Genomic DNA, 19,543 nt, shown 5'->3' on the forward strand with positions numbered 1-19,543 from the left:
AATGTCAAATTTTTAAAACGTTTTCCACATATGAAAGATGGACGTTTTAGTGGCAAAAAAAAACATTTGACAATATATGGATATCTCGCTATGAATGAATATATAAAATACATGTTTTGGGGTCAACTTTGACATTAGGGTTACCTCAGGCCACCAGCAGATGAAGAGTGTCCGTGTCGGCTCCTGTAGCTCAGTGACAACACGGCAAAGTACTTTGATCGGAAGCTGCCTGCGGCTAAGCTGCTAGCTTGGCTGATAAGAAGCTAGCTCTCTGGTTTGTTGTGGGTGCGGACAGCCAGGCTGTGATACAGACAGTTGACGTGAGTTACTCTTAAAACAATATTAATCTCCCTTTTTCTGGGCTCAATTTGTCTTTTACACAGCGTTTCTGTTAACATGATAACAGGGGTGGTGGCTGGATTGATTGCTAGTTAGCAGCATCATCGGCTCCGGTTATTCACTGCAGTTACCTCATATGACTTCTCACCTATGTAGTGGTATGCATGACCATTTAACTATTGCCTTTTGCCCATTTGGATAGATAATAACGTTATTATCGTGATCACATATTATGTGTTCAATATGATTATCTAGCAAGCTGAAGCTAGCTGTGAAAAACATGTTTGGAGCCGCAATTGCGAAATGCTAACATTAGCTAACCGACTAGCAAACGTTGAAATGATTTCTACGTTGCTTAGAGACATTTTTATGCAAATAAAATCCCAGGTAAACACATTGAATGCACATTTATGCTGCTGACCTACTATATTTGGTAATATAAACATTTTGTATCAGTGGGAAGCAATCTATATGGTCAAACGTAAGCTATTAGCATCAGGAAATAGTCGGAGGCAGTCTGACAGTAGGGTGTCACCCTGTTGGAGCTAAACTGGAAAGGAGAATTTGAGTTGTGAATTCACATTTCTATGGTGATTAACGAGACCGTGTTAATCCAAAACTGTTATTTTAAGTCATGTATTATTTTTGATGTAGCAGAGTCCCGTTTATCTGTCCAGGATTTGAAACTTAAAGAGGACTATGAAGCTAAAGGAGATCCAGAGGACTGCCCATCAGGCGTGGAGTCCTGCCTCGCACCACCCCATCCACCTGGCCTTAGGGACATCAGCTCAGCAGCTGGATGCCTCTTTCAACACCACAGCTGCCCTAGAGATATTTGAGGTGGATTTTACTGACCCATCTCTGGACATGCAGCTCAAAGGGTCATTACCCACCACGAACAGGTAATTTATACACAAATACGATGCAATATTATGAGGGGTCATGTGGGACATTATTCAGAATTGCCTCTCACATTCACATACACAACTGAAAACCATATACACACACAACTGAAATTATTACACTCACACAACTAAAAGCCAGACATACACACAGCTGAAATGCTCTCACACATACAAGTGAAATGCTTTCACACACTCAACTAAAATTATTATGCTTATATACACAACTGAAAACCATTCACACACACACTAGTAAAATGCTCTCACATGATATAGTGAAATGCATTTCCACACACTGGTTAGAGGTAACTCTGAATAATGTCCCACACAGCCCCTCATACATTATGATGTCCATATCAGACACTGTAGTGAAGTGATTTGGATGTAGCCTTTCGATGTAATACTGTACTTTTTATTTTAGGTGTCTCAGTTTTACCATATTAACTGTACTGTATATATTATGTTGCCTCAGTATTCTGGTATTAGTCAGCTCTTGTCCTGATAATACAAAACATTTTTAAGGTTTGTCAGCTATCTGCAAGGTAATTCAGCCATCTGGTCACCCCTTTAGATCTACTTTTGATCAAATTATGTTTGTATTGGAGAATATTTTTGTATAGGAAGCAAATATTTGATTGATGTGTAAATCTGACCTTAAATAATGATGCATCTCACATTAAATGGGTTATTTAATTAAAAAATCATACAAGTGAAACTGTTTTTCAAACTTTCTTTCAACTTAATGCTTCTTCTCAGTGAACATGTCTGCTACCTCGCAGGAAATACCTGCTGTTATGTGACTATTCTGTTTGCTCGTTTGCCGTCTATTTATGAAAACACATCATCTCTGTCTGCGTTCCTGTTTCATTTATGTCTGCAAATTATATGATAGTCCTGTCATTGAGAAGTGAAGGGAAAAAATGAAAAGTGATCTGGCTTGATTAATCAGTATTGTGCTGCAGGCCACATACAGTTCATTTTGACAGTCAAGCCGAGGGCCGCTTAAAATTAGTTCAAGGGCCACAGTTGGTCCCCGGGCAGGACTTTGATCATGCATGCTCTAACACCTCTTCCTGACATACTGCAAGTGAGTGAATTGTGACAAATGGAGCGTGAGAAAATGTCCAGATATGATGAGCAACAGCCTCATGCAGGCATCCTGTTTGCTGTCGATCTGAAAATAAGTTGGAACTAGAGCAAGTGTGTGAAATTTTGCTAAAAATAGAGCCAGAGGGAGCAGTTTGTCACCCGCTGATGTGCAGACCCGGTTAGGTCATCTTCATTGGGTAAAACTGAAACAGTCTGATGTTTTCATCACATCCAGTTAGGAAGAGGTGTCAGCCTCGTTTAGTTTTGGAAAAGCATAATTAGTTATTACTTCAAATGATTTGGGCAAAATTCGAAATAATAATAGTAAGGACTGCTTACCTGGTGTTTTATAGCTTGGGTCATTAGCATGCCGTTTGTTACAAATAACTTACGTTACGTTCATATTTTACAGGTTGCACAGCATCGTGTGGGTGAATTTTGGAATGGGAGCGGATGGTACTGGAGGGAGACTGGTTGGTGGCAGTGAAAATGGCACATTAACTGTATATAACCCAGAGGTCATAATGAACTCCGGAGCAGAGGCAGTAGTGGGACAGTCTGACAAGCACACAGGACCCGTCAGAGCACTCGATTTTAACCCTTTTCAGGTAAATGTCTACAGTCAACATCGTCTATGTCCTAAGAGACACTTTTAACAGAGGGACTGTTCTTGCCTGTACTGTTGTACGCATTATTAATCTCTGAATGTTTCCTCTTCCAGAGTAATCTCCTCGCATCAGGAGCAAATGATTCAGAGATATATATCTGGGATCTGAACAACTTTAGCAGTCCGATGACACCAGGAGCAAAGACACAGGTTTGTGCAGGATTCAGAGACCGTAGTTTAAATGAACATGTACATAAAAAGTTGACTTCTTGTTTTGATCCTGACCTCATTTACCGTTCCAGTCAAAGCACAAAATTGAAACCACAACCGGCAGCTTTCATCTTGTTTCGTAACCTTTGTAGTTTCGTGTGTGAGTAAAAGTCACAGACAAAGAAAGCTTTGATGATGGTTTCTGTTTCATGTGGTATGTTGTGTAAATTCCCGTTGGGGTTAATGATGCTTTGGTACATTGGCATTTTGTTTATAAAATGAAACTTTTCCATTTATTCATTAAATTCATAAAAATAGTTTAACCTTACTGAATATATTGACCCTACATCACTACCAGCAGCTTTCTCTTAAAGTTTTCTTTTTTTTTTATAGGTGCATTGTTTGCATGGCACAGAGCTTGTGGTATTGTCATTTGAATATCTGTCTCTCTCAGGTTTGTTTTGACAGTAACAGCCTTTGTCTCTTCTTCCAGCCTGCTGAGGACATCAGCGTTGTCTCCTGGAACAGGCAGGTCCAGCACATCCTGGCCTCGGCCAACCCCAGTGGGAAAGCAGTCGTGTGGGACCTGAGGAAGAACGAGCCCATCATCAAGATCAGCGACCACAGCAACAGGGTCAGTGGCTTTAATGCGAAAAAAAAAGTTTGTCTTTCGTGAATCAATCAACGAGTCTCATCAGCCCCACTGTAGCAACATTTTCAGACAGTTTTATATTTCTATAGCATTTACTCACAGGCTTTGTCTGTTTGTACACATCGACCACAGCATGACAATCAATGCAGAGTCTGATTAGTCATATGGCATCAGAACAATGGCTCAATATCAGACTCTAAGATTTGTTTTTAGGAGTTCTTGTCACCAAGCCATTAATGGCTTGAATTTAGATTACACATGAAAATAATGATAATGATAAATAAATGGTATAGTAGTTTTCAATTTTTAAAAAATCCCAAGAATTCAAAATCGTTGAAAATATGCCACCAATATTTCACTACACCCAACTCCAAACTCAAGAGTTGACCCAGCTACCATTATTGTTTTTAATATGTGGTTTGACAAGTACTCAAAAGTACTCAGTCCAGTACTCAGTACTCAGGTAACATTATTACTGAGAGTGTCACAATTCTCCAAATCCACATCATTTTGACTTTCGATTCGAAGGTCCTGATTTGATTGAGTTTTTGATTTAAATATTTTTTTCATTGTTAGACTATCAACTCTTTATGTGTAAAGATGAAGACCCACATTTCCATTTCCAAATTCTTCTTTGCAAAGACAGACTACATGGTATCAAGCGTGACTTAACCGCCATAATGTGGGGTGAATTTACCACACTATGGCCATATGGTCAAATTTAAATAATTTAACTTGTTCTTCCAGATCCGGTTCGCTTTCCCAGTCAGATCTATTTATTCATAATGCCTGCAAATATGTCCTGCTATATTTTTCATGTTGCCTGAGGTGGTGTATGGTATCCACATAGAGTAGCCGACAAACTATTTTTTCTGTCAACGATGCATTTGTTGTCGGCGTAACTGACAGGGTTGGCATAATGTTGCCTCACCAGTTATTTTAGTAAAGCAGGATTTTTTCCAGTGACACCCCTTATTATTAGAAAATCCATTTTTATCATCCTAAGTCTCATCTGTTATGTGATTTCAGATGCACTGTTCGGGAATGCTCTGGCATCCTGACGTGGCCACACAGTTGGTGCTGGCCTCTGAAGATGACCGACTGCCAGTCATCCAGATGTGGGACCTCCGTTTTGCCACATCGCCCCTTAAAGTCCTTGAGAACCACACAAGGTGAGGCTTGAACAGATTGTCCTCATTTCACTTTGTACTCATGTTGCTGAATATACTGAATGTACTTTCTTTTGGTGTTTTTTTTTCTTAAAGGGGAATTTTGTCCATATCTTGGAGCCAGGCTGATGCTGAGCTCCTACTGAGTAGCGCTAAAGACAACAGGATCCTCTGCTGGAATCCAAACACTGGAGAGGTTTGTGGTATCAATGGCTGCTTCTCTATTTGCCTCATTATAGAGACGTGACAGCTTCTTAGGTGCCTTTTTCTTCATCTTAGGTCATTTATGAGCTTCCAACAACAAACCAGTGGTGCTTTGACGTCCAGTGGTGCCCCAGGAATCCAGCCCTACTTTCAACAGCCTCATTTGACGGCAGAATCACTGTGTACTCTGTGATGGGAGGCAGCCTGAAGGCTCAGCAGCAGAGCACAGCTGATAAGGTGATGGCTCTTAATGTTGCATGTATTCAATCCTAAAGGCTGTGTGCCAGGCTGCATTGTTTGTCCAGAAGATGGTGCTAAAGTGAAGGGATTAAATATATTACTAATGAAGAACTTTTTGTAATTAACACACATGCAGAATATAACATTGAGTTTTAGCGATAGTTGCATGATTGCCTCAAATTTCAGAGTTTAATTGCATGAAGCAGGGCTTCAGTTAATGGTGGTTTACATCACTTATTGATATGCAGATTACTACAAAATGTTTACAAAATGTTTGAAAAATAGTTAAAAATGTCCTTCACAGTTTCACAAAACACAAGTTGACATATATAAATCATTTTTTTTGTCTGACCAGCAGTCTAAAGACTACAAAAAAAATGTTGATGTATCCAATTGAGAAGCTAAAACCAGTCAAATTCGACCATTTTTGCCTGACTAAATGTTTCAGCTCTACTCCAAAGCATTGTGCTTGTTTTAAACTTTTTTCAATTTTATTGAACAGATATCCTCCTCATTTGATTCAATGGATCCCTTTGGTACGGGGCAGGTGCTGCCTCCCCTGCAGGTTCCTCAGCCTTCAATCCAGGACACCATAGTCCCCCCTCTGAAGAAGCCACCGAAGTGGGTGCGCAGGCCAGTGGGGGCTTCCTTTGCTGTAAGTGCAACATTAAAATATTTCATAAGCATGTTAAAGGAATAGTTCATATTTTTTAAGCAGGATTGTATGAGGTACTTATCCATAGTATTATCGACAGTAGATGGCGGTTGGCAGTTTGGAGAAGCAGGCAGGAGTACGGCCATGGAAGGAGAATCTGTGCTCGCTTTAAGGGGGATCTGTTATCACCACCATGGGGGGTTATAATATTTTGGCTCATCACACACACACACACACACACACACACACACACACACACAACCCTGTCATAGACACAACCCCACTCCTGAACCAATCTATTTTTTTCAATCTATTGAATCCCCGAGAAACACCCGTACACGTACCAGACTTGACAGTATTCAAGTAGCTCACAGGCATTTATGAGCAATATATTTTGGCTTTTTCTCATTTTAGTCTTGATGAAACTGAACTGAGGTGAATAATATTAGTTTGGGGATCTTTTTGTGGTTAAACAGTTTCTCTATCATTGTTTTTTCCTTTACTTGAACTATTAATACACTTAATTGAATTGAGATCTACCTGTTGGGGCTTTTTATTGTTTGTTGGCCTGTACTGGAGGCAGTGGTAGACCAGTAACTCCTGTGTTCTGTGATGTAAAAATACTGTTTTTGTCAATAGAGTCTGGTGGCTTAGCGTAGAATACAGCTTCCCCGTGGGAAAGTGCTGTCTGAGGGCATAGTAAAGCATTGAAAATATTCTATATAGTGTACACTTAACCAGGTATTATTTTTTTTTCACTGCAGGTAATATACACTGACTATGGGTAATAACTGTTACATCCCCACTTAAGAAGATCCAAACCATTTCTATTAATGCAAATGTTGTCAAAATACCAGTAAGAACTTTCTCCCCTTTGAGATGAATCTGTTGTTGGTTTTTCCTCAGTTTGGTGGAAAGCTGATAACCTTTGAGAATCCCAAGATGCCTCCAGTGCAGAGCCCCCAGCCTGTCCCCAGGCAAGTGTTTGTGAGCCAGGTTACCACGGAGACGGAGTTCCTCCAGCGCTCGAGGGAGCTGCAGGCGGCGCTGCAGGCGGGCTCCTTCAACAACTACTGCCAGGCCAAGATTCAGGCCGCCAAGTCCGACGCTGAGCAGGACATATGGAAGTTCCTTCTGGTGGGTCCTTATGTCATCTTTATATTGAGACTTAAACATTAAAATCTGTCAATCTTTGTGGTGTAATTTTGTTTTTAACATCTGCTCGGTTTACAGGTAAACTTTGAGGACGAAGCCCGCGTTAAATTCCTCAGACTTTTGGGTTTTAGCAAAGATGAGCTGGACAAAAAGGTATTCTGCCTCCGATTTATTAATGTGGCTGTTTGCTGATATCTGTCGTAGATATATAAATGTAAATTTTACGTGTTGGCTGTAAAATGTTGTTTTCATTCAGATTTCAAAATGCCTGGGGAAGAGTTTTCAGCCCAATGGACATGGAGTCGATGCCAAAGATCTGGCAGAAAAGATGCAGCGACTCTCCACTGAGGTCAGCAAGTCTGCACACAAAATGTTAATTCGCAATAATTTTGGTATTTGCACATAAAGTCTTGCAGCTCTTGTTTACTGAAAATGTTCTTTTTTCTTATTTCCAGAGATCTGATGTAGCAACTGTGGTAGGTGATGCTAGAACCTCAGGTTCTGTGTCACCTGCAGACTTCTTTAGCCAGACGCCAAAGGAAAACTCCAACTTCCAGATACCTGTAACATGTGGTAAAATCCCTCATAAATACACAAAACGAATATTGTGATTAAAACACACATTATTAATTGTTTATTCATCTTAGATCCTGCAGTTTGTGTTGCTGGGTTGTTGATTAATTACCTTGTTGTTCTTTAAAGATACTGATGGTTTGATAAGCCAGGCGCTGCTGGTTGGTAACTTTGAGGGAGCCGTGGATCTGTGTCTGAATGACGGTCGTTACGCTGAAGCCATCCTGCTGTCCATCAGTGGAGGAGAGGAGCTGCTCAAGAAAACTCAGCAGAAATACTTAAGCAATCAAAAGAACAGCATTTCAATGGTGAGTGGACGTTTGGTTCTGTCTCAGTCGCTGCAGTGAATCACAGGAGGAACATTTGATTTAATTTGTTCCCAACTGCAGCTCATTTCATCAGTGGTGACCCAGAACTGGAGGGACATTGTGCAAAGCTGCGAGTTGGACAATTGGAAGGAGGCTCTGGCCGCTCTGCTGACCTACGCTCACCCTGAAGATTTTGCCCGTCTGTGTGGTAAGTTGCTCACAAGTAGAGTAGCACATTGATCGTGCTGAAGCTTGTCTTGCTTCCAGGCAATTTATACTGTTTTAGGAGTACTTGTTTTACTTGCTGAATAACATTTTTTGATTGTTTTCATCCTCCCTGCTCTCATTCAGCGTCCCTTGTGTCTTTATAGCAATAATCTTTGAGATTTTCATCTAAACAAATGTCTGTCATATCCGTATCCATCACCAAATGGGTAACGCAGTTTTGGTTGAACCAAGGGTCCACTGGTGAAAGTATTGCAGTATTTATATATTTGCAGTATTAACTGGGTGTCTGTGGCAACATTGTGGAGAAAAGGCCATATTGGGGACAGGACGCATGCTGTGTCTTGAACCGTTTGGAAAGAAAGCAAGGATAGGCACAGGGTGGTACTCCTGTGCCTAATTTGTGCCAGCTTTTAAGGGTGCGGAGGCAAGCTGCGTCTGAGGTTACAAGCGACAAAAACCAGCTCCGTATCAGAGCCAGTTTACCAGAAAGAAAGTGTAGATTAATCCTAAAAAGTTGTCCATGGGACAGGTGTAAAGCTCTGGGCAGCTCTGCACTAAAATCATCAACTTCCTCTCCATATTTAGCATACACTGATATTTATGGAAGATATCTACCAACTGTGATTGGTCATCTTTTGTCACATGATATGCGTTGCTGCAATCCAGTAGTTGAACTTCGTTTATCTCAGGGCGCAGCCATCGGGGCCCTAAAAATGAGGCCCCCGGGGAATGCTTGCTTGCTATGACGGTGTCTTTCTAGCTTTTGAGTTTGCAAAAAACGCAGCAGGTGTGCAGGCCCTTAAGTTACTGTTATTACAAACAGTAAAATTTTCTGATGATAATTCTACATTAATATTTATTTGCTGTAAATTACATTCACTTGAATGTGTATAACTAAGACCTTTTTATACTTTTTACATGGAATGTATTGCTGTTTTCTTTCTTGTGCTCTCAGGGCATGTCTTTTATGGTGAAAATGAAGACAGATTTTTACATTTGTCAATAATAAACTTAGCGTAAAGTTGATCTCTGGCCTTAGATGAAGACCTGCAGGTGACAGGCTGCACACCTCCAACGGAGCCACTTAGCTAACTCCTTTCCCTGTGCTCTTCTGTTCACGGGCTCATGCCATGCGCAGCATAAAATCAGTTTCTGGTTGCTCACAGAATGATGGAAAAACAAACAGTTGCCAAATCAGCCAGGACTGACATATTTGAGATTGACACTTGACCACTGTGTAATTCTGTAATGCTTCTCTATAGATACCCTGGGAGGCCGGTTGGAGCATGAGAAGACAGAGAAGCGCTGCCTGCAGGCCTGTCTGTGTTACATCTGCTCTGGGAACATTGAGAAGCTGGTGGAGTGCTGGGCGCTGCACAGAGACTGCTCCTCCCCTCTGGGTCTAGAGGTATAATCTGTGTAAACTTTGCAGTATTTTGCAAAATGCTGTTTTAACTACCCTACTGCACTAAACGTAAAAGCACTAGTGAAAAATGAGTTGTTTTTATGTGCCACCACATCTGCAAATGATCAACAGGTAAAATAGTACCCGAGGAAATGTTGTTTTCGTGGTTATTACTGATTTGTACTTTGCAGCGTGTCTCACGTGTCTATCAGAAGGATCCCACTCATATAATGACGACGGGGATGAATTAGGAATGGCTGCTAGTGCTGACATGCAACCTGTTGTTTCAGTTTGAGAAGAACTTCTAAGAGGATTTTTACGAGCTGCCTTTGCAGCCTAAAGGTAAGAGCACTTAAAAATGTAGCAGCCATACTGACGTGTGTCTTTTCTTTGTGCCTCTGTGTATTTTTCCAGGATCTGGTTGAAAAAGTAATGATGCTACGCAAGTCAATCGAACGCCTCCGCAACAGCGAGGTGGCAGTCCAGAGCCCGATCCTGGCCGAGAAGCTAACCTGCTACGCTGGGATACTGGCTGCAGAGGGCAGTCTGGCCACTGCAATGACCTACCTGCCTGAGAACTCAGATCAAGTAAAAGACATAGTAGTAACCGAATTTCAGAACCCAGAATTCATGGTTTTGCTCCATGCTTGATTCTGAGAAATACCTTTCTGTATTTGAACAATTTTGTCTCCCCAGGCTGGGATCAAGATGCTGAGAGACAGGCTGTTTCACGCTCAGGAAGAGGCTGCCGCCGCACAGCAGCCTCAAAACTCCTTCAACAGAGTCAACGTGTCCACAGCCAAGCCCACGCCTGCTGCTCAGGCTCCTGCACCAAAAGCACAAATTATGGTATGGATCTATTAGCATTAAATCAGTCGCGTATTTTGTGAAATATCTTTCCTGTTGGTAGACTGTAACTAAGTGCATTTACTTAAATACTGTATTTAAGCACAAATTCAAGGTGCTTGCAAGTGTTTTCATTTTATGCAACTTAATACTTGTATTCCACTACATCTCAGGGTTATTTTTTTACTTCACTACATATGTCTGACAGTTTAATTTACTTTTTTAGAATACAATTTTCAAAAAAAAAAAAAAAAAAAAACTAGGGAAAAAGAAAATAACCAGGGAAAAACAATATTTCTAATTATCATAATTACATATTTAAAATTATGTTACAGAATTATTGTTGTTAATAGTATTATTTTTAAACACTTTTTCATGGTCATTTTCTTGTATGTATTTTGTTTTACTTTTCTTTTTCAGGTAATTTTTTAGTCCTTTTCATTGATTTCTTGCAAATTTTTCTTTTTCTGTTGCTTGTTGACTTCTCATGTTTTTGACAGAAATAGAGCCAAATTGCTCAGGTTTTAAAGGGGTTAAATGGTTTTGAATGCAGGCAAATGCATGCATTTTTACTTGTAGAGGAGTATTTTCACAGTGTGAATTAGTCCTTTTACTTAAGTAAAAAATCTGAATGGCTCTTTCACCACAGGTCTTTCCTGTATAATGTGGACCTTTTCTTTAAAACATTATTTTTTCTCGACTGTAGAGTCAGTACCAGCCCTCTGCTCCTCCCCAGGCTGCCCAACAGCAGCCTCCTATGCCATCATTTTTTAACCCACAAGCTCCAGCCAACACCGGGCCTGGTCTGCCGCCGCCTTCTCATGTACTGCCGCCCAGTGCAACCCGCCCTGCTTTGAGGCCTTCCTACCCCCAACATCCTGCTCCGGCTCCAGGTTTGCCTTTTTTTTTTCTACTTTCAGGTGTTTCAGACTGATTTTATTTGATGCACCCTAAATTAACTTTTCCTTTCCCAGGTTTCCTTCCTCATCAGCCATTCCAGCCTCAGCCTATGCCCATCGGCGGACCCTCAGGCTTCCCTCCAGGTCCTTCTATGCCAGCTGCTAACTTATCAGGACCGCCACTACCGCCTCCGTCATCGAACCCTGGAGGCATGCCCCCGATGCCCAGCCCCGGGGTTCCACCGACGAGCTTCATGCCGACTACCTCTTTACCGTCAGGCCCCATGGTGCCCAGCTCCCAACCCGGAGCCCCGGTTCCCCTGTACCCAGGGGGCCCCCACAGCCAGGGGCCTGCACCCCCTATGGCATCTGGTCCCTACGCGCCTCTCGGATCAGGGTACCCACAAGGAGGCCCCGGAGCTCCTGCTGTAAAGCCCTTCTCTGCCCCTGCTGTTGCTCCTCCGCCCACAGGTAAACATCACTTTGATTTCTAGAGACAGATCAGATGTTAACGGCAATCTGTTGTTGTTTGTTACTGAATCCTGTTCAGCTGTCCACCTCATCTGACTTTCAGGATACTTTCCCTGGCTGAATTCCCAGTGTGATCAAGGTGACAGGGTTGGATATGGAATACGAGTGTTTTGAAACATACACCTGAGAGACCAGAAAAAAAAAAACACAAAAAAAATCCCACAGAGATTAGTTTGCACTCACTGTACAAGGTTTCCTTTGTTTTTCTGGTCACTCAGTGTATTTTGGGTGGTGTTTGCTTGTGCCGCTATATGCTTTAGGGAAAGGAAGTGACTAAATATAGCTGTATGGATTTCAGCTGAAAAAACAGTAAACAAAACCACAGTTTCCACGCTTGAATCAAGATGCTGTGGGTTTTATTTTGGATCATACAGCGCTGACTTTTTTTTTTAGGAAAAACATAAACAGTTACATGTTAACAGTAAAGACATTCTCAATTAATACATATAGTTTAAGCTCAAAAAGACCTTTATGAGATGCTGTTCGTTATTCAGCATCAGGATAGTGTTTCTGCTGAGTGAATATGAGGTTGCCGCCTCAATATTTGCCCATATGTGCAGTTTTGTTGCTGAAATCTTGGCTTAATGATATGTTCTTGCCTTGTATACTAACCTTGGTTCAAACAAATTGTCTTGTGTAGACAATTGTTGACTCCTTGAATGTAACCAGAGGAAAAAAAATCCAATTAGTCATTTAAATGTTCACCCATCTTGCGATTTAGGACCCCAAGAAGGCTGGAACGACCCACCAGCAGTACGAGGTGGACCCCGGAAGAAGAAGGTACAGGTTCATTTATCACATTCAAAATAGTCTTTTAGCTCAATTCTGTCCCATCCCAGCAATATTTCCTTTAAATTAAAATAAATTTGAATAATATGCTTGCATTTACAAGGTTCCTATCCCCCTGTTAAAAGAATTAAGAACTAAATTCATAGAAACTGAATGAATAGAAATGTTTATCTTTCCACTTAACCCCTTTTGACAGTACAAGTACTCCTTGGGGTGCATGTATCACTGGTTGGAAATTACTGCTCCAGTATACATAGCACAGTACTGTGTAGTATTAGTAGTGGCAGTAATGGGCAAAGTTAGATAATTCAGCCCATCAGGACTTCTTTTCAATAATGTATTTATGTATTGTTCATTCATAAAGCCGCACTGATAAATATTTGATTAGTAATATTGAGTTCAGTGACTGGATGTGATGTGAATGAGGTGGTGCAGAGTGCCAAACCCTCAGAGAGTGAACGCTCTGTGCTCATTAACCTAATTTCCAGCAGCAGGGGGCGGATGTTTTCAGCAAACAAGCTCTGTGAAACCTGCTACCTGTCCAACAAATAAAAGCAGACAAAGTCCGTACAGTTGATTTGCCTCAAAGTGACCAAAAAGTCAATAAATTACTTCAAGTGTAGTTCAGTTTTGGTGTTTTTTTAACATTCCTCTTACTGATTGGACGTGTCTCACTGTTGTGTGTTCGCAGGTGCCTGATAACTACACTCCACCAGCTCCCATCACTGCCCCTGTGATGGGATTCCCTGTGGAGGCCCCTCAGCCTCACGATCACGCCCAAGTCCCACCTGGAGCCCCCCAGGAGCCCAGCGTGCAGGTTGGTATGCGACAAAGGAGCTGTTATCTGAACTCTAAACCCACAAACGCGTCAACACCTTGTGTTTGTGTCCTTGTTTTGCTCAGCTCCTGCAGCAGCTGCCAGCAGAGAGGGTGGAGCAGAAAGAAATCCCAGCTGAACACATGGTCCTTAAATCCACCTTTGACAGTCTGGTGCAGCGCTGCCAGCTCGCTGCAGGAGACCCTGTAAGTCTCACTGTGTGTGTGTGTGTGTGTGTGTGCTCTATTTGAAATGCTTGCATTGACTAAAGGACAATGTTTGGCTTTTATTGGATGCAAAATGACAAATGTTTCCTTTTCAGCAAACAAAAAGGAAACTTGATGACGCAGCCAAACGTTTGGGATACCTGTATGACAAGCTGAGAGAGCAGTCGGTAAGAAATTATTACACGCATGTAACGTTTCCAACGAAAACCACAATAGGATGGATTTACCTCTTCTAATTAGCTAAATGACACATACAATTTTATTCATGCAGTATCCTCTAATAAAAACAAAAGCGTAAAAGATTGAGCCAACACTGTTCCTTTTACCCACACTGCAGTCAAAATACTCAAAATCGGTAAAGTGTGCACGGAAAGGAGGGACTATCCACAGACACAGGTTAAAAGTAGAAATAAAAAATGCTAAAAGGGGCTGCCAAATGTACTTATGTGGCTGTTAATGTAGTTGGGTGGCCCATCCAAGTTAACTATACTTGTAGTAAATACTATAAAGGTGTCCTGCAGGGATCTGTTTTAGAGCCTATCTTATTTTCTATTTTTCTAAATGACTTATATGAATAAATCCAGCTTTGAATCAAGCCCGTAAGCTCTTGCAGGAGGCTTTTCAGTCTTTGCAACTTTCCTTAGTTAGATTAAAACCGATCGTTAATTCAGAAAAGACCAAATAACTTCACGAATGCTCGCTCTAAAGCAGCTAATACCACTGCCTTGACATCAGGGGGTACATGTATAGAAAGAGTCATTTCCTACAACTATCTGACCATATATTCATGAAAAGTTGACGTGTGCATGTTGATAATCGAAAAATCTTACACTGAAAGTGAGTTTTTCTCCATTAATAATAATAATAATCTTTTTTAAAATCCATTTGAGACCAGGAAGAAAACTTTGAAAAGCTAATTTCTATCTGTACTAGATTATGGAAATGTGGTTTACATGCATGCAGACCTCATCCATCTAAAAAATATTGGATTCTGCATATCAAGCTGCATTATATTTTGTTACCAAAGCAGACTCACACATTCAACATTGCATTTTTGATCAATCTTTAGGGTCATTTTCTCTGTACCAGATGAGAAAAATACACATGTTGGTGTTTATTGTTTGGTAAACTCCCTACATACATCTCCAGCCTTTTATCCTTTCATACAGCAGCTACAGCACTCAGGTCTACGAATTAGTCTTTTAAAGGTCTTCAGGGCGCACTGGTCACACCGCTCTCTCTTTTTATGCACCCTGGGCAGAGAATGAGCTGCATATTCCATTACGTTAGAAGTACTCTCTTCTTCGAATACCTTTAAAGGTCTGTTACAAACTGCCCTGAAGGAAACTTGTTACCGTTTTACATAATCCTTGACTTAGGAGGAATGTGTTGTAGATATCACAGGCATGGACTGTGTGCCTCGTCTCTTTTCTATTTCCCTTGTGTTGCTTGTATATAGCGATATCTCAAGAACGTCTTTCAAATTTGGCACTAATGTCCATTTTTGACTCTTTTGGTAGTGAAAGTTATAAGTCACTTTGACCTCGTCTATCTCATTCATGTGAAGACTATATCTCAAGAACACCTAGAGGGATTTTTTTTTTTTTTCAAATTTGGCACTCACATCCAGTCAGACTCGAGAATAAATTGATAAGATTTTGGTGGTCAAAGGTCAAGGTCATTGTGACCTTGCATTTGTCTCATTCTAGTGAACGTAATATCTCAAGGACACCTCCAGGGAATTTCCTCAAATTAGGTACAAACGTTTACTCGGAGTCAAGGATGAACTGATTGGATTTTGGTGGTCTAAGGTCAAGGTCACTGTGACTTTGCTTTATCTTATTCTTGTGAACGCTATATCTCAAGATGGGCTTTAGGGAATTTCCTTCAGTTTGGCACAAACGTAAACTTCTTGTACTCAAGAATAGAGTGATTCGAATTTAGTCACTGTGACCTCATGAAATGATTTTGGCCATAACTCAAGAACTCATAGGTTTATTTTGAAAGAATTTCACCTACATTTCCAAAATGATAAAATGCTGAAGTTTGAAATTTTATGCCTTAAAGGTCAGCTCATCATAACGTTCTGCAAAAAAACACTTTTCTTGCCATTATCCGATGTCATATCTCAGGAACAGAAGGGGAGACATTTGGTTGGATACTAAATTGGTGACACTAATCTTTGGTGTCCACCTTAAAAATGTGCTGATGATAGATCTTTGCTGCCAGGGGAAGTTTGAAACTGTAACTCCACTTTGAGTGGTTCACAGAAGCATACAGCGACAAAGCGGTGATTTTGGTTCAGTTTTTGAACACGTTACGGGCCTAACATCAGGTGCCACATAATATCACGCATCACTGTTTCCCTGCCAATCTCTCAGCTCTCTCACAACATCCTGAACGGGCTTCATGAGATCAGCCGCTGTGTGGCGAGCCAGAACTACCAGCGGGGCCTGGAGGTCCACACCCAGGTGGTCAGCAGCAGCAACTTCAGCGAGATCTCCGCCTTCATGCCCATCCTCAAGGTGGTCATGACCATCGCCAACAAGCTGGGCGTCTAACCCCCCCTCCCCTGGGGGACACTACCAACCAGACTTCAGTGTTGTCATATTGTTATATATGTATTTATTTCTTTTTGACCTGATGATGCGCTTTGATAACGAGAATAATAACTGATGATATTGCAGATTGTGGTCTTCATCACTCCATACATATTCCTTCCCGGAGGCTGATTTTGGGGGCAGTTGAGGTGGATTTTTGTAGTCGATGTTGCCGTGGTAATTTTATGATAAAAATGAATGTATTCTGAAAGTTGTGATTCTGTGTAAATTCAACAGTTGATGTAAAATACGAAGTTTGAATCAAGGCGGTGTTTGTAAAAGTAGTTACATTTTTCATAGTCCGCATTACACTCGACACCCGCGTGTGTATTTCCTCTGATAACTTCTGATTGAATACATGCAGTGCTTCAACTGCAGAAATAAAATTAAAAAAAAAACATCTGGGACGAGCAGCTTCTTAAAATGGCGAGAATAAAAACTTTGGTTGCACTTGCTGTCTATCCTGTTGGTGTAGTTTGTACGAGGGAGAAAACGCGCCATGTTCTTTCTACTGTGTGTCATTTCACGCATCGAGAAAACACTGTAACATAAATACTGATTGTTCTCCCCACCTGCTGTAACAGATTGTGTCCAGTTGATTGTGCCATGAGGGGCTTTTGGGCCAAAGCACTGCAGAAGAATGCCATACAGTGATTGTCAAGATGCTGTCTATTTAATTTGTTCTTAATTTTGTGTTAAATGAGCTCTTTTAGCACTGTTACTTCCTGATAGCTTGTGTGCGACTGACATTTTTCTTTTTCCCCTCAGAACTGCTTCAGTGTGCATGTTTCTCTGCTGAGTTCGCACGGCAGCTCATAAACAAAAATTACATTAATTTATGATGAACTGCAAATGAATTGACATCCATGCTCTGTTAAAGATGCTTTCACACATCGATCTATAACTCTGGACTACTTTTTTTTTTTTTTTTTTAAATCATATTTGTTTTAGATTAGATCATACGATGAACTTAACTGACCTGAATAATGAAAACATGATATTTTTCAGAGGTTTGAAGCTGGACATAAAGCTGGATAGTTTGGTGTATCATGGCAGCAGAAGGCAGTAAAGTGCCTCTGTGCTCATTTTGGTTGCACAGATATTTATACAATCCATGTTGCTTACTTTACTCATTTCGGTATCTTTTTCAAATAAAACTTCACTTCAAAGGTTTGGGGACTTGATTCATTTCTTAAAGGTCATTTTCTTGTCATTTTTCTACCATACTCTTGCCATCTTCCAATGTTTTTGAAAGAAATCAAGCCGATTTATTCAGGTTTCAAAAGGCTCAGGAACATGCCAGTTTCCATTTTTAACAGTAGATGGTGCTCTGTTTAACCGGTCATTCATTCACTTTTTTTTTTTTTTTTTTTTTGCTGCATAACTACAACACAAGAGGCTCCACCTCATCACAGTGCATCTCCACCCACAGTTGACTACTTTATCTGCAGCTCTGTTTTCCAATTTTTACCAAAAGCACTTGAAAGCACCAAATGTTGAATTTATACTCAGAGCTCGAGGTGGCGTGTCATGACGACACATTTGTGATTTCATGTTACATCATGAGGGTGTGATATGTCAGTTTACAAGCTGGCACAGGTGCTTCACATGCCCTGACCCCGATTGGTCCAGCAGGATCATATGTGAGGAGCTCGCTGCTGATTGGTCGGGTCGGAGTCAGACGCTTTGAGCGGCGTGGCGTGAATGTTTTGGGGTTTTTTGTGAACTGCAGTAACCTCCCGGCATGTCCGTGTGGGGTGATGGTAATATAATGCAACTTCATCTCACATCACACCACGCGCTGGCGTCCTGACTCATGCTGTACTAGCTGTTTATTGGACACTGTGTCTTCAGGAGTTTAAAAAATCTGCAGTGTGTAACCCTGACATGCTAACCTACAATAGCTCCCAAAGTTTTCACCTTTTCTGCATCAGTTCTCCACTTGACCGTTTGAAACCTGAAATATTGCCCTATTTAAAAAAAAAAAAAAAAAAAAACATGGGATGAGAACAAGAAATGGCCAAAAATATCAAGACTGTTAAAAGTTAAAAAAGAAAATTAATTAAAAAAAAAAAAAAAAACATTGAGCAAGTAGTGGAAAGAACAAAAATATTTTTTTCCCTGTAACATAATTTAATTTTTTTTTTAAATACATCTAATAATCCCCACTCCTCCTATCTAATTGTTAGGCCATTTTCTTTTCAACTTTTACTATTTTTTTCTTTCTTTTTTTTGCAATTTGCAGGACATTTCTTGTCAAGTTACTAGATTTTTTTTTTGTTTTTAAAAGAGATATAATCAATATCCTCAAGATTCAGAGGTTTAAATGGTTGTGAAAAGTGTGTGAATCCTGCACAATAAATATAATGTTGCTAATTGAATTGAAGTTTTACAGTACTGCTACATGTGGTATTGCTACTTTTACTAGTGAGCAGTGTGGCAAAACATAACCATGCTGGGAAAATTATATAAACACTTTTGTTTTTGCTCTCGTTTTTCATGACTCGTAATAAAAGAGCACTTTTTAATGCACACGAAAGACTTAATTATCTTAACTTTTGTGCAGAAATGTGTTAAAAATCTATGTGAGTAAGCACTTATCCTTTGCCAGGATAATCCAGCCACCTGACAGGTGCGGCACATCAAGAGGCTGATTAGGCAGCATGATTATGGTGCAGGTGTGCCGCAGGCTGCTTGCAATAAAAGGCCACCCTGAAATGTGCAATTTGAGCTTGAAAAGAAAGGACATGTCTCAGACACTCCTGTATGTTTCAGTGTGGTACTATTATTTAAGAAAAATGACATTTTCAAACCAAACACTGCTCTGTCTGAAGTAATATAAGCTGGTCTGTCATCAGCACGCTGGTCCTACATTCCTCTTTGCCCTGTGTAAACCATTTAACACACTTTGAGAGCACTTAATTCATCTGCAGGCAAGAGCTGCAGTATTAAATAGTTGGGATATATTTGACTTGCACATTCATGTCAGCAGCAGACTGGATGTGTTGAGTTATTTACCACAGAAGGCAAAATACTCGCCAGAGAACAGAAAATCCCCTCACAAGTCTCAGTTATTACCAGAAAACTGCAGATCATTA

At 40.6% G+C, this 19,543-nt stretch overlaps 1 protein-coding gene across 2 annotated transcripts; it reads left to right on the forward strand.

The window, feature by feature from the left end:
- Positions 1-208: 208 nt before the first annotated feature.
- sec31b (SEC31 homolog B, COPII coat complex component) lies at positions 209-17,618 on the forward strand. Of its 2 annotated transcripts, XM_042507645.1 has the most exons (25): positions 209-320; positions 1,017-1,241; positions 2,743-2,938; positions 3,052-3,147; positions 3,641-3,781; positions 4,829-4,971; positions 5,065-5,164; positions 5,248-5,409; positions 5,915-6,067; positions 6,974-7,204; positions 7,301-7,375; positions 7,479-7,571; positions 7,678-7,795; positions 7,925-8,103; positions 8,185-8,311; positions 9,594-9,739; positions 10,151-10,324; positions 10,433-10,585; positions 11,289-11,475; positions 11,557-11,952; positions 12,734-12,792; positions 13,493-13,618; positions 13,705-13,824; positions 13,941-14,012; positions 16,227-17,618. In XM_042507645.1, exons 2-25 carry the CDS (start codon positions 1,039-1,041, stop codon positions 16,404-16,406), a joined length of 3,630 nt encoding a protein of 1,209 aa, XP_042363579.1. In that variant the 5' UTR covers positions 209-320; positions 1,017-1,038; the 3' UTR covers positions 16,407-17,618. The 2 variants fall into 2 exon arrangements, with proteins under 2 accessions (XP_042363579.1, XP_042363580.1); XM_042507646.1 differs by lacking the exons at positions 12,734-12,792; positions 13,493-13,618; positions 13,705-13,824; positions 13,941-14,012; positions 16,227-17,618 and adding an exon at positions 12,056-12,168.
- Positions 17,619-19,543: the final 1,925 nt, after the last annotated feature.

Source organism: Plectropomus leopardus, chromosome 19 (genome assembly GCF_008729295.1).
Source record: "Plectropomus leopardus isolate mb chromosome 19, YSFRI_Pleo_2.0, whole genome shotgun sequence".
NCBI classification, from domain to species: Eukaryota; Metazoa; Chordata; class Actinopteri; order Perciformes; family Serranidae; genus Plectropomus; species Plectropomus leopardus.